Consider the following 14554-nt stretch of genomic DNA (forward strand, 5'->3'; position numbering starts at 1 on the left):
GAGACATATTCGCAGTGTGTATAGGTAAGTTCACAAGGGTTAGATAGATAAGCGAGAATCAGCTATCTTAGATGTTTTTTGCTGTTTATCAAACCACTGTATAACTGATACCTAGGCAATTCCTATTTTTTCAGTATGTTCTATATGTCGATGAATTATTGAGCCAAGAAACAACTAGATTATCGTAGTTTATTCCATTCTAGTAACTCATTAAGTCCCTGTTGTTCACTAGATTCTTGAAAAATCCAGCGCGCTTCTTTAGTCGCCAGCCGCTTCTCCATTGACTGCGCCTCCCCCATAACTCTCTCCAGTACTACCCACGTGAAGGTGTGCTTGTTGCGATGACAATGTTGCACTAGTTTTGTCGTTAGCTTGCCCTGTCGTATCGTGCTTAGATGTTCTTGAATGCGCAGTTTGATTTTGCGCGACGTCAGCCCGATGTATTCAAGGCCGCATTCACAGCTCAACCTGTAGACTACATTCGTAGTATTGCAATTGCTAAACTGATTTAACGTCCAGGTTTTTCCGGATTTTAGCTGGATGGTGTTACATTTATTGGTGATATGGCACACAGAACAGTTGCCACAGGGGTAATGGCCATTAGGTACAGTCAAGGCTTCTGGTTGTTTCCTCTCTATCATCCTGGTATGGACGAGTTTGTCTTTTAAATTGGAGGCCCTTCGAAACGCGAAACGAGGAGGTGGCATCTTATGGTCCTGTGTGTTAAGAAGGGACCAATGCTTCCTGATGGCTTGTCGGATTTTTGTGGCTAGTGGATCGTAAGTCATGACCACTGGTATACATTCAGATTTTTCTTTTTTATTTGACTCTAGGAGTGCTGTCCTCGGTGTATTGAGCGCTCTCTTGTTGGCTTGACGGATTATTTTACGCGGGTAATCCCGGGCTTGTAGCCTGTTGCTCAAGTCAAAAGCTTGTTCTCTGTAGGCCTCAGTTTTTGAGCAATTCCTCCTGTACCTCATAAATTGACCCACCGGGAGGTTATCCCTGAGGGCCCGGGGGTGGTAAGATTGGTACGTAAGGAGAGAATTTCTATCTGTTGGTTTTTGATGAACCCTGGTCTCGAATTTTCCATCTGCTGCCTCAATGTCCAAGTCCAGGTACACTGCATTCGTCCGGTGGTAGTTCCAAGTGAAGCGTAAACTCCTGTCTTGCGTGTTCAGCCAATTGAGAAACTGGAGGAGACAGTCTTCCTCTCCCGACCAGACGAGGAGCACGTCATCGATATACCGCCTCCAAAGGCGTAGGTGTTCCCTAAAAGGGTTCTGATCGGTATCGATGACGTGCTCCTCGAATTGCCCCACATAAATACAAGCCACACTCGGTGCCATTGTGGCTCCCATCGACGTTCCCGTCACTTGGAGGAAGAGCTCGTTTTTGTAGCCAAAAAAATTCCTTGTCAAGGCTAGCTCTACACATTGTAGGATAAAACTCTGTGGAGCATCATAGAACCACTCTTGTTTGCTGAGTGCTTTAGCAGTTGCTAATAGGGCTGCTTCCTGGGGGATACACGAGTACAGCGACTCGATGTCTATAGTCACAATATACTCTGTGGCAGGATTGTAGGTCATTGAATCAAGGACATTTAAAATATCTGCTGTGTCCTTGACATAGGAACGTTGAGTTATTACCGATTCGCGTAGGTAGTAGTCTGCGAATTGGGACAGGGGTTCCAAAATTGACTGAATACCAGCCACAATAGGCCTGCCAGGGGGAGGCCTGGCAGGCTTGTGTATTTTTGGGAGGACATAGAAGGCAGGAGTCCTAGGGTTTGTGTTAACGAGGAACTCCGCCTCCCTTGTACTTATCCACTTCTTTTCCTTTGCATTGGCAACGAGATTCCTAATCATCTCTCTTAATTCAGGTGTAGGATCTCTGACAAGGGGTTGGTAGTTAGTTCTGACGTTTAAAAGTCTTCGAACTTCTGCCTCGTAGTCAGATGTATTTAAAATCACGATGGCACCGCCCTTGTCCGCATTCTTGATGGTTATTTTGTCGTTGTTCTGCAAAGATTTAATGGAATCCCAATTTTCTTTCGTCATATTCCTGAAGCCTATCGACTGGTTCTTATTCTCAATGCCTTTAATTTCCTCTAGGACTTTTGCTTCAAACACCGCGGTTTCTGGGCCAAGCGTAGCGGTTGGCGGGCAAAAAGAGGAGTGTTTTCTTAAGTTGGAATTGAAACCCCTGCTTACTTCTGTTGGTTGTTTACAAAAGAATTTTTTAAGCTTGATGCGCCGCATTGTTTCGTGAAACTCCATCCGACATTTGAAGGCATCATGGTTCGGTGTCGGCACGAAGCCTAACCCTTTGTTTAGTACTTCTTCTTCTCCGTTAGTCAAATTATGGTCCGAGAGGTTCACAACGATGCTCATCCTAGCGGTTTCTTTCCCCGGCTCCGTGTCATCCTCGGTGAGGAGGTTTGCCATTGTTGTTGTTGGGGGGGGTCGATTTCCCCGTCCTCTTCCTCTTCCCTGCTGTTGTTGGAATCCCGGGCCTTTGTTGGAAGCTTGGCCCTGTTCTAAAAAATTCCTCAGTAGGGTGTTCAGATCTGTGTTTATTGGTGCAGGTTGATTAAATCTCACTCTGCTGGTACTCGGGGCCGGTTCAAGTTCCTCCTCGCTAGATGTATTTGCGAAAGACCAGTTAGTGGGGGTTCTTTTCTGTTGAAATCTATTCCCCTTACCACCTCTACTGCCACCAACTGGTGGTTGTTGTTCTTGGGCAGGCTGGTAGTAGGAGTCGTTGGTATATGGGAAAGCCCACTCGTGTGTGTAGCGTTGCAGGTTACGTTGTAGACCTCTGATTTTTTGTGTTACCATGTACTGTTTGTATTCCTCTAGATCTATTTTGATCTTTTCTAGTTGTTCCTTGGCATCAACAAAACTACTGTCACGGTTTATGGCTTCCTCTAGTTCAGCGATTTCTTTTAGAACTTCTTCACTGAGACGTTGTGCTGTACTGATTATGAGGATCAACCAGTCTCTTGTACATTTATTGGCGATAAAACTCCAATCGCAACGGAATTGCTTATCGTCCAAAAAGATACGCGGTTCAATTCGAACTATGAGGCTGGCAGGGGAAGCGCCTGCTTGATAATACTCTGACATAAGAGCTCCATGTAGAGCAATTCTTATGTGTTTCTTTTTCAAAGCACTTAATTTTTCCCACTCTTCCCTTTCTTTATTCGACCCAGCCAGGGGATTATCACTAAACAAGGAGGGGCCTGCTAGAATTGCCGCTATTTGTGCATCGGTAAATGCCAAGCAATTTTTCTCCATTACAGAGACTGGGTGCAATGCAGAAGAAAGGCAGTGTTAATGAAAAACAGTGTTAATGAAAAACAGCACAGGTTTAACAATTAAAATCAGAGCAAACACATGGGGCTAGTCATAAAGACTCTCACGGCTAAATTGCCGTACTCAATATATTCAACTACTAGGAGTCAAGAGGGGCAGAAAGGACTGGATCGCCCTCCACTCAATCCAACACTAATCAAAAAATGACCCAGTCCTCAAGGCAACACAGAAATAAGTAGGGCTGTAAACAGTTCTAGATCGTCCAAAGAGCACTCTAATTATATCTCTATTCATAGAGATTATAACACTGTTTCAGGCTGTTGCCAACGTTAAAAAATGAGCCCATCTCTGATAAACAGAAAACCGTCCAACACAGTACAGACATTCACTAGAGGGACAACATTTAGGAAAAAGGTGTGAATAGCTAGATGACACCTCACGGGCGCACCACCAATGGGGCCCCTGGCTGGTACTCACCAGGTCGGCCCTGTTCTCATCATCGGTGTCAAATAGCTTAACGAAAACGTGTCCAAAACCCAAAGTAAGGAAAATAACAGTGAATGGTGCAGTGTACAAACAACATATATGTGACACGGACTAACAACGTTCAACATATAACACACACAAAACTGCGCAGCAAGATACTACTCATTACTTTATTTATATCTTCTTGTTGCATTGCAGTTTAACATGTAATATAAAAGGGTGAGATATGAATACTACCTATCGCCTCATACTCAACCCGCAGCCGACATGTTTCATTGCCTTAGGTATTATATCAGGCAATTTCTTCAGGGCCAACGTATATTTACGATGTCACTGCCAGCGATACTGTGCTTTTAAATGCTGGAAATCAAAAACATAAGACACACATATATATATATGTGGGCATCTGCCTGTAGCAATACTGCATATTTAATATCCACATTGCACCCTGTTATGGATTAAAAATGCTCTTTACCTAGATAAGTCCTTTACTTTCATACCGTTACCGCTCTGGCTCTGTGCAAAAATCTCAGACCCCCTTCCGATCGGTAAGTAGGGTCCCGCCTCCCTTCTTTAGGTGCCTGGACAAATGATACGGGGAAAACGCCATACGGGCGAAAATTAACATCAGCATGCCTACTCTCACCGTCTATTCGTCACCAGGTTCCGCGTTTGTATGCTTACTCGTGGAGGTACTGCAAACGGCGTTTCCTCAACACCGGAGCGTCATGAGCAGGGCTTGTAGTTTATTTATCAGCGTTTCCGCGTAGCTTGGCTCTGATTGGCCGGGCACACCACGTGGGAAGCAGGTCGATGATTGGACCATGCAACCACGTGGCCGCTTGCACATTTACTGTGTCTTTTGATCTATATAATAATGTCCTGTTACATTTGGTTTGTCATGTGGACTTACACTTACCCGGGTGAGATATAAACGCGGGGAAAATACTTTGTACACAGATGTAAATTCACATGACTCAAAAGGGCGGCCGCCATCTTGGAACAGTCTATCTTAATGACATGTCCCTTCGAAAACTTCAAAAATACAGCGGCCATCTTGGAATATTACTTCTGTTTCAAAATGTAACTAGTTTCTAATAAAGGAACCATATTTCAGACAGTTACTTGCCACCTTATCCAATTCCCCAGGTTCATTAAAATCCTATTATTAATGGTGTGGTAATGGTGTATTGTTATGGCGGTGACTATAAGCTAGAGACATATTCGCAGTGTGTATAGGTAAGTTCACAAGGGTTAGATAGATAAGCGAGAATCAGCTATCTTAGATGTTTTTTGCTGTTTATCAAACCACTGTATAACTGATACCTAGGCAATTCCTATTTTTTCAGTATGTTCTATATGTCGATGAATTATTGAGCCAAGAAACAACTAGATTATCGTAGTTTATTCCATTCTAGTAACTCATTAAGTCCCTGTTGTTCACTAGATTCTTGAAAAATCCAGCGCGCTTCTTTAGTCGCCAGCCGCTTCTCCATTGACTGCGCCTCCCCCATAACTCTCTCCAGTACTACCCACGTGAAGGTGTGCTTGTTGCGATGACAATGTTGCACTAGTTTTGTCGTTAGCTTGCCCTGTCGTATCGTGCTTAGATGTTCTTGAATGCGCAGTTTGATTTTGCGCGACGTCAGCCCGATGTATTCAAGGCCGCATTCACAGCTCAACCTGTAGACTACATTCGTAGTATTGCAATTGCTAAACTGATTTAACGTCCAGGTTTTTCCGGATTTTAGCTGGATGGTGTTACATTTATTGGTGATATGGCACACAGAACAGTTGCCACAGGGGTAATGGCCATTAGGTACAGTCGAGGCTTCTGGTTGTTTCCTCTCTATCATCCTGGTATGGACGAGTTTGTCTTTTAAATTGGAGGCCCTTCGAAACGCGAAACGAGGAGGTGGCATCTTATGGTCCTGTGTGTTAAGAAGGGACCAATGCTTCCTGATGGCTTGTCGGATTTTTGTGGCTAGTGGATCGTAAGTCATGACCACTGGTATACATTCAGATTTTTCTTTTTTATTTTACTCTAGGAGTGCTGTCCTCGGTGTATTGAGCGCTCTCTTGTTGGCTTGACGGATTATTTTACGCGGGTAATCCCGGGCTTGTAGCCTGTTGCTCAAGTCAAAAGCTTGTTCTCTGTAGGCCTCAGTTTTTGAGCAATTCCTCCTGTACCTCATAAATTGACCCACCGGGAGGTTATCCCTGAGGGCCCGGGGGTGGTAAGATTGGTACGTAAGGAGAGAATTTCTATCTGTTGGTTTTTGATGAACCCTGGTCTCGAATTTTCCATCTGCTGCCTCAATGTCCAAGTCCAGGTACACTGCATTCGTCCGGTGGTAGTTCCAAGTGAAGCGTAAACTCCTGTCTTGCGTGTTCAGCCAATTGAGAAACTGGAGGAGACAGTCTTCCTCTCCCGACCAGACGAGGAGCACGTCATCGATATACCGCCTCCAAAGGCGTAGGTGTTCCCTAAAAGGGTTCTGATCGGTATCGATGACGTGCTCCTCGAATTGCCCCACATAAATACAAGCCACACTCGGTGCCATTGTGGCTCCCATCGACGTTCCCGTCACTTGGAGGAAGAGCTCGTTTTTGTAGCCAAAAAAATTCCTTGTCAAGGCTAGCTCTACACATTGTAGGATAAAACTCTGTGGAGCATCATAGAACCACTCTTGTTTGCTGAGTGCTTTAGCAGTTGCTAATAGGGCTGCTTCCTGGGGGATACACGAGTACAGCGACTCGATGTCTATAGTCACAATATACTCTGTGGCAGGATTGTAGGTCATTGAATCAAGGACATTTAAAATATCTGCTGTGTCCTTGACATAGGAACGTTGAGTTATTACCGATTCGCGTAGGTAGTAGTCTGCGAATTGGGACAGGGGTTCCAAAATTGACTGAATACCAGCCACAATAGGCCTGCCAGGGGGAGGCCTGGCAGGCTTGTGTATTTTTGGGAGGACATAGAAGGCAGGAGTCCTAGGGTTTGTGTTAACGAGGAACTCCGCCTCCCTTGTACTTATCCACTTCTTTTCCTTTGCATTGGCAACGAGATTCCTAATCATCTCTCTTAATTCAGGTGTAGGATCTCTGACAAGGGGTTGGTAGTTAGTTCTGACGTTTAAAAGTCTTCGAACTTCTGCCTCGTAGTCAGATGTATTTAAAATCACGATGGCACCGCCCTTGTCCGCATTCTTGATGGTTATTTTGTCGTTGTTCTGCAAAGATTTAATGGAATCCCAATTTTCTTTCGTCATATTCCTGAAGCCTATCGACTGGTTCTTATTCTCAATGCCTTTAATTTCCTCTAGGACTTTTGCTTCAAACACCGCGGTTTCTGGGCCAAGCGTAGCGGTTGGCGGGCAAAAAGAGGAGGGTTTTCTTAAGTTGGAATTGAAACCCCTGCTTACTTCTGTTGGTTGTTTACAAAAGAATTTTTTAAGCTTGATGCGCCGCATTGTTTCGTGAAACTCCATCCGACATTTGAAGGCATCATGGTTCGGTGTCGGCACGAAGCCTAACCCTTTGTTTAGTACTTCTTCTTCTCCGTTAGTCAAATTATGGTCCGAGAGGTTCACAACGATGCTCATCCTAGCGGTTTCTTTCCCCGGCTCCGTGTCATCCTCGGTGAGGAGGTTTGCCATTGTTGTTGTTGGGGGGGTCGATTTCCCCGTCCTCTTCCTCTTCCCTGCTGTTGTTGGAATCCCGGGCCTTTGTTGGAAGCTTGGCCCTGTTCTAAAAAAATCCTCAGTAGGGTGTTCAGATCTGTGTTTATTGGTGCAGGTTGATTAAATCTCACTCTGCTGGTACTCGGGGCCGGTTCAAGTTCCTCCTCGCTAGATGTATTTGCGAAAGACCAGTTAGTGGGGGTTCTTTTCTGTTGAAATCTATTCCCCTTACCACCTCTACTGCCACCAACTGGTGGTTGTTGTTCTTGGGCAGGCTGGTAGTAGGAGTCGTTGGTATATGGGAAAGCCCACTCGTGTGTGTAGCGTTGCAGGTTACGTTGTAGACCTCTGATTTTTTGTGTTACCATGTACTGTTTGTATTCCTCTAGATCTATTTTGATCTTTTCTAGTTGTTCCTTGGCATCAACAAAACTACTGTCACGGTTTATGGCTTCCTCTAGTTCAGCGATTTCTTTTAGAACTTCTAGCGCTTCACTTGGAACTACCACCGGACGAATGCAGTGTACCTGGACTTGGACATTGAGGCAGCAGATGGAAAATTCGAGACCAGGGTTCATCAAAAACCAACAGATAGAAATTCTCTCCTTACGTACCAATCTTACCACCCCCGGGCCCTCAGGGATAACCTCCCGGTGGGTCAATTTATGAGGTACAGGAGGAATTGCTCAAAAACTGAGGCCTACAGAGAACAAGCTTTTGACTTGAGCAACAGGCTACAAGCCCGGGATTACCCGCGTAAAATAATCCGTCAAGCCAACAAGAGAGCGCTCAATACACCGAGGACAGCACTCCTAGAGTCAAATAAAAAAGAAAAATCTGAATGTATACCAGTGGTCATGACTTACGATCCACTAGCCACAAAAATCCGACAAGCCATCAGGAAGCATTGGTCCCTTCTTAACACACAGGACCATAAGATGCCACCTCCTCGTTTCGCGTTTCGAAGGGCCTCCAATTTAAAAGACAAACTCGTCCATACTAGGATGATAGAGAGGAAACAACCAGAAGCCTCGACTGTACCTAATGGCCATTACCCCTGTGGCAACTGTTCTGTGTGCCATATCACCAATAAATGTAACACCATCCAGCTAAAATCCGGAAAAACCTGGACGTTAAATCAGTTTAGCAATTGCAATACTACGAATGTAGTCTACAGGTTGAGCTGTGAATGCGGCCTTGAATACATCGGGCTGACGTCGCGCAAAATCAAACTGCGCATTCAAGAACATCTAAGCACGATACGACAGGGCAAGCTAACGACAAAACTAGTGCAACATTGTCATCGCAACAAGCACACCTTCACGTGGGTAGTACTGGAGAGAGTTATGGGGGAGGCGCAGTCAATGGAGAAGCGGCTGGCGACTAAAGAAGCGCGCTGGATTTTTCAAGAATCTAGTGAACAACAGGGACTTAATGAGTTACTAGAATGGAATAAACTACGATAATCTAGTTGTTTCTTGGCTCAATAATTCATCGACATATAGAACATACTGAAAAAATAGGAATTGCCTAGGTATCAGTTATACAGTGGTTTGATAAACAGCAAAAAACATCTAAGATAGCTGATTCTCGCTTATCTATCTAACCCTTGTGAACTTACCTATACACACTGCGAATATGTCTCTAGCTTATAGTCACCGCCATAACAATACACCATTACCACACCATTAATAATAGGATTTTAATGGGCCTGGGGAATTGGATAAGGTGGCAAGTAACTGTCTGAAATATGGTTCCTTTATTAGAAACTAGTTACATTTTGAAACAGAAGTAATATTCCAAGATGGCCGCTGTATTTTTGAAGTTTTCGAAGGGACATGTCATTAAGATAGACTGTTCCAAGATGGCGGCCGCCCTTTTGAGTCATGTGAATTTACATCTGTGTACAAAGTATTTTCCCCGCGTTTATATCTCACCCGGGTAAGTGTAAGTCCACATGACAAACCAAATGTAACAGGACATTATTATATAGATCAAAAGACACCGTAAATGTGCAAGCGGCCACGTGGTTGCATGGTCCAATCATCGACCTGCTTCCCACGTGGTGTGCCCGGCCAATCAGAGCCAAGCTACGCGGAAACGCTGATAAATAAACTACAAGCCCTGCTCATGACGCTCCGGTGTTGAGGAAACGCCGTTTGCAGTACCTCCACGAGTAAGCATACAAACGCGGAACCTGGTGACGAATAGACGGTGAGAGTAGGCATGCTGATGTTAATTTTCGCCCGTATGGCGTTTTCCCCGTATCATTTGTCCAGGCACCTAAAGAAGGGAGGCGGGACCCTACTTACCGATCGGAAGGGGGTCTGAGATTTTTGCACAGAGCCAGAGCGGTAACGGTATGAAAGTAAAGGACTTATCTAGGTAAAGAGCATTTTTAATCCATAACAGGGTGCAATGTGGATATTAAATATGCAGTATTGCTACAGGCAGATGCCCACATATATATATATGTGTGTCTTATGTTTTTGATTTCCAGCATTTAAAAGCACAGTATCGCTGGCAGTGACATCGTAAATATACGTTGGCCCTGAAGAAATTGCCTGATATAATACCTAAGGCAATGAAACATGTCGGCTGCGGGTTGAGTATGAGGCGATAGGTAGTATTCATATCTCACCCTTTTATATTACATGTTAAACTGCAATGCAACAAGAAGATATAAATAAAGTAATGAGTAGTATCTTGCTGCGCAGTTTTGTGTGTGTTATATGTTGAACGTTGTTAGTCCGTGTCACATATATGTTGTTTGTACACTGCACCATTCACTGTTATTTTCCTTACTTTGGGTTTTGGACACGTTTTCGTTAAGCTATTTGACACCGATGATGAGAACAGGGCCGACCTGGTGAGTACCAGCCAGGGGCCCCATTGGTGGTGCGCCCGTGAGGTGTCATCTAGCTATTCACACCTTTTTCCTAAATGTTGTCCCTCTAGTGAATGTCTGTACTGTGTTGGACGGTTTTCTGTTTATCAGAGATGGGCTCATTTTTTAACGTTGGCAACAGCCTGAAACAGTGTTATAATCTCTATGAATAGAGATATAATTAGAGTGCTCTTTGGACGATCTAGAACTGTTTACAGCCCTACTTATTTCTGTGTTGCCTTGAGGACTGGGTCATTTTTTGATTAGTGCAGTATCACAGTTATGACAGTAAGCTATTAATAATGTATGTCCTGATTTATTTTCTCTTTCTTCTTCTTTTTTCTTAATAGGCACTCATGTCTCAGGGATGCCTGGAGCCACCCAGGGACCCGTTCCCATTGTCCGGATGTTTGGAATCACTGCAGAAGGAAACAGTGTCTGCTGTCATATCCATGGCTTTGCACCATACTTTTATGTGCCTGCGCAGACTGGTTAGCAAAGATGAGAGGTTATGGGATAAAGTGCACCAATGGGGAGAGGGTATGGGACAAAGTGCACCAATCACGTGCCAATGCAAACCCATGCGCCAATGAGTGTGATGGAAAATATGTTCTTGCAAAGACTGTTATGACCCTCAATGCGTGCTATTCAGTCTGTGACAGAGCATGAAGAGTTGACTGTATGTTTAAACAGACTGCTAGCTACCACCTTGAACGGGTCAACATTGTGCCCTCCTGGACTGTTTATAGTCTAGATAGCCTATCTGAAGTTTAAGGCTATTGAGACATGGGCGAGAAAGGATAAGACTGACGATTGTTGGACAAATGTTTCCCATGCTTACTCTAGAGATAGGGGAAGATTGGGTATGTACTTTAGCAAACCCACAAGATGCTCGGCATACAGAATACACATAAGCATTTGCTAGTGGGGAAAGAGGAGGGGAGGTGGCAAAGTATGTGCCGTAGCACTGCCAGTGCAGACAAATGAAAACGGGGGTGAGGCAAATTAGGCCTGCCATGCTATGCCCTGTAATGACCTGCTTTTCGTATATATTTGGTGCTTTTGTCAGTCACCAGGCCATTACTTACCACATCCTTTCTCAGGATCCAGAAAGACCCCACATTTCACAATACTTACCCAAGAAAGGAATAAGCACTAACAAAATACAAGACCATTGCCAAGGAGCTCGCAAATAACAAGTCACAACAGCTCCCCAACCAAGAGGGTACACAGCAAATCACAACACCTCCCCATCCGAGAGGGTACACAGCGCATGCTCCTCCTAGCAATGTATTGGATAGAATAATTAGAATTTAGACATCCATGCTGGGAGCCGATTTCCCTCCCGTATCAACAACTACCCGTTGGAGGGGAACTTACCCATCCCTCCGTGAGCACTTGGTAAAAAAGGGGCCCGGCCTTCCCTCAGAAGGAATACAGACAAATGATATGCTCTGGGGTTTCTTTATTACACAATGATAGAATGACAAAAGAAAGAAATAACTAAACATCACAGTAGACATTCTTCACAATAGCAATTACTGACCTATACATATATGTAGAAGCTGAAAATAAAAATAATAGTTAGATACAATAGGTATACATGGAACACCTCACCATATTCTTAGACATCTTTGCATTTGAAGAAGGGTCCGTCTCTCTCTCTCTCTGGTTCGTCAGGACTCTCTGTTCCACAGTCACGACTGCACGTCTGCACCATGATGTATCACCAGACCGCCAAGCCACCAGACCAACATCTCATCCTCTCTCGGACCCCCTTTCTCTAATATAGAATGCAGCTCTCCATCGAAGTCTCTAGCAAACTCTGCCTACCGTTCCTGTACCACCTCGTACCAAGAGAGCACAACAAGCAGCTGGCCAAGCGTTTTGCTATGACTCCGGCAGCGAGTGAGCACATTCCTCTGATAAGAATCGGTCCTCTCTAGTTTAGCAAGAGCGAATAACAACTAGGAATTAAAACATAACCTCTCACCTATAGAGGCTCAGAAGATGGCTGCAGTTTAGAATATGGAGTTGCTCAAGCATAGGCCCCTACTCCTGCAAAGAGCCAAAATTAGTATGCAAGAAGGCATAAGATCATGCCAAAGCCAAAAGGCAAGCCTGCCATTAAGCAAGATTAAGTCAGAAACAGAAAGAGACATAATCAAACCCTTCTTTGTAGCTTCAGGTGAACACATCACTATGTAACATGAAAGCATGTCAAAGGCAATAATCAGCACTGCCATAAAACAAGGTAAAGTCAGAAACAGGCCTAAATATCACTATATTAGGCTAAAATATGCTGAGATGGTGGCGGGCAACGGTCATAACCGACCCAATCATTTGAAAATACCTCGGTCACTACATACCCTCAGTTTTGAGACCTGCTGTTGCATGCTAATCCTAACCATATCCGCTCCACTGTGGCGGTACCAACCTCAAGGAAAGCCAATTTGCTCTGATTCTATGCGTAACAGATATCTCTTTCTATTTAAGTAGTTTTATAGTTGTGAGATAGTGCTAGTACAAAAATCTCACCTCCGCTTGCACTTGTCAAAAGATCGAATTACCTTCAGCATACTCTGCCTTACATTAAGATGGCTGGACGGTTCTGTTATACACACCTGCAAGCCAAAATCAACAGATACTCGATTCACCTCCACTGTAACAATCCCAACCTCCTAATGGCTAAAACATTCTGGAGGTCCGGAGGTGACAGGTGTTTTTTCTGTGAATGGTCCACACAATGTATCCAACTCGCACAGGCTTCTCTCACACAGGACAAAATGCCCAAAATTACCCTGTCCTGATTCTCTATAACTCCCAATTCTGCTCTAATCCTTACTTTTGCAAGCACCTAGAAGCAATTCAGGTATGCAGTGTGGATGATACAAATTATATCAATAAATAAACGTTCCCCCCATTAAGGAACTTAGCATATGATCACTGATTAATATTTAGCTACAATATCTTCTTTATCACGTAGCGGTTAAATTCTGGAAAACTGATCAATATTGTGTGCATTATGTCTAATAACACTGGAGAATGACACCTGCCCATAAATGCCTCCACTGACACCATTAATCTTTAACTCACATTCTCATCTTCTCATCGGGAGAGATTCTCACTTGTTCATGGTGTTTGAGGATGTGCCATTCATGAGACTGATGCGTCCACTGCAAGATCCACTCCCTATAAACTTGACCCATCATGCCTCACAGTGCACCGTGGTTTAGTCTATTGATGATTTAAAAGTGCTGTGGTATACATGGATATACTTAAGAACGACCTAACACAAATGTTTTGCTTTCCCAGGCTTTAAGGAGGAGCACCTGAGTGACTTCAAGAAAGAGCTGAACAACGCAGTCATCAAGGACATGAGATCCAACAAGGAGAGCATCTCCCAGGCAGTTCTGGCTGTCGATATCTGCATGAAAGAGAGTAAGTATCACTCAGCCCTTGCTGTCAGAGTCACAGAAGTGGGGTTTAAATCTTGAGCTTGACACTATTATCCCTGAAGGTGGTAGTGAGCTATCCCAATGTCCTGGCCCCTCATAATTAGAGACGGACTGCGTAACTTGCATTCCTTGCCCTCTGTAGTCCTAAGAGGAAAGAATGGTGGGGAAGAGGGACTGAAGTGTTACGAGTTAATGAGGAAAGGGAAAGAGAAACCAAACCCTTCAGCAACTCCATTGCCATGACCATAGTCATGGAGTCCCTCTGCAGCCACAGTTAACAAGCATTGGCATAGCCAATAGGTCTCGCCGTTGGGACCTTATAAGTGTTTAGGTATCCACCACAATATCCTTGGGCAGCAACATCAACTGTTGCATGGCTAAACACTTATAAGGTCCCAAAGGCGTGACCTATTGGCTATGCTAGTGCTTGCTCTCATAACTATGGACTTGCTTCATCTCCCACATAATCCATCATATGCCACATAATCTCCAGATTTAAACAAAAACATGTTTCTAGTTTAAGTGAATGAAAAGTTACTAAAAAATAAGGCGAAAAGTGTTGCCACACAGTATAAGAAGGCCCTTTGCAAAGGTTGCCCGGTCTTCTGTTTTCTTGTTCCTTATTGCCCAATTTGGGTGTTAAACTGGTAGTGATGAGCAAAACGTTGCCCAGTCAGTGTTTACCAGTATAAAATTACAAAAAAGGAAGTAATACCATCA

The 14554-nt window shown here is 44.1% G+C and overlaps 1 protein-coding gene across 2 annotated transcripts in view; it reads left to right on the forward strand.

The window, feature by feature from the left end:
- POLD1 (DNA polymerase delta 1, catalytic subunit) overlaps positions 1–14554 on the forward strand; it is a 493173-nt gene that overhangs the window by 52734 nt on the left and 425885 nt on the right. For both annotated transcript variants that reach the window (XM_078655207.1, XM_078655208.1), the window contains exons 4-5: positions 10727–10867; positions 13692–13817. In XM_078655207.1, coding sequence (XP_078511333.1) covers positions 10727–10867; positions 13692–13817 — 267 coding nt within the window. The remainder of the gene's footprint in view (positions 1–10726; positions 10868–13691; positions 13818–14554) is intronic.

This window comes from Lissotriton helveticus, chromosome 7, assembly GCF_964261635.1.
Source record: "Lissotriton helveticus chromosome 7, aLisHel1.1, whole genome shotgun sequence".
Classification (NCBI taxonomy): Eukaryota; Metazoa; Chordata; class Amphibia; order Caudata; family Salamandridae; genus Lissotriton; species Lissotriton helveticus.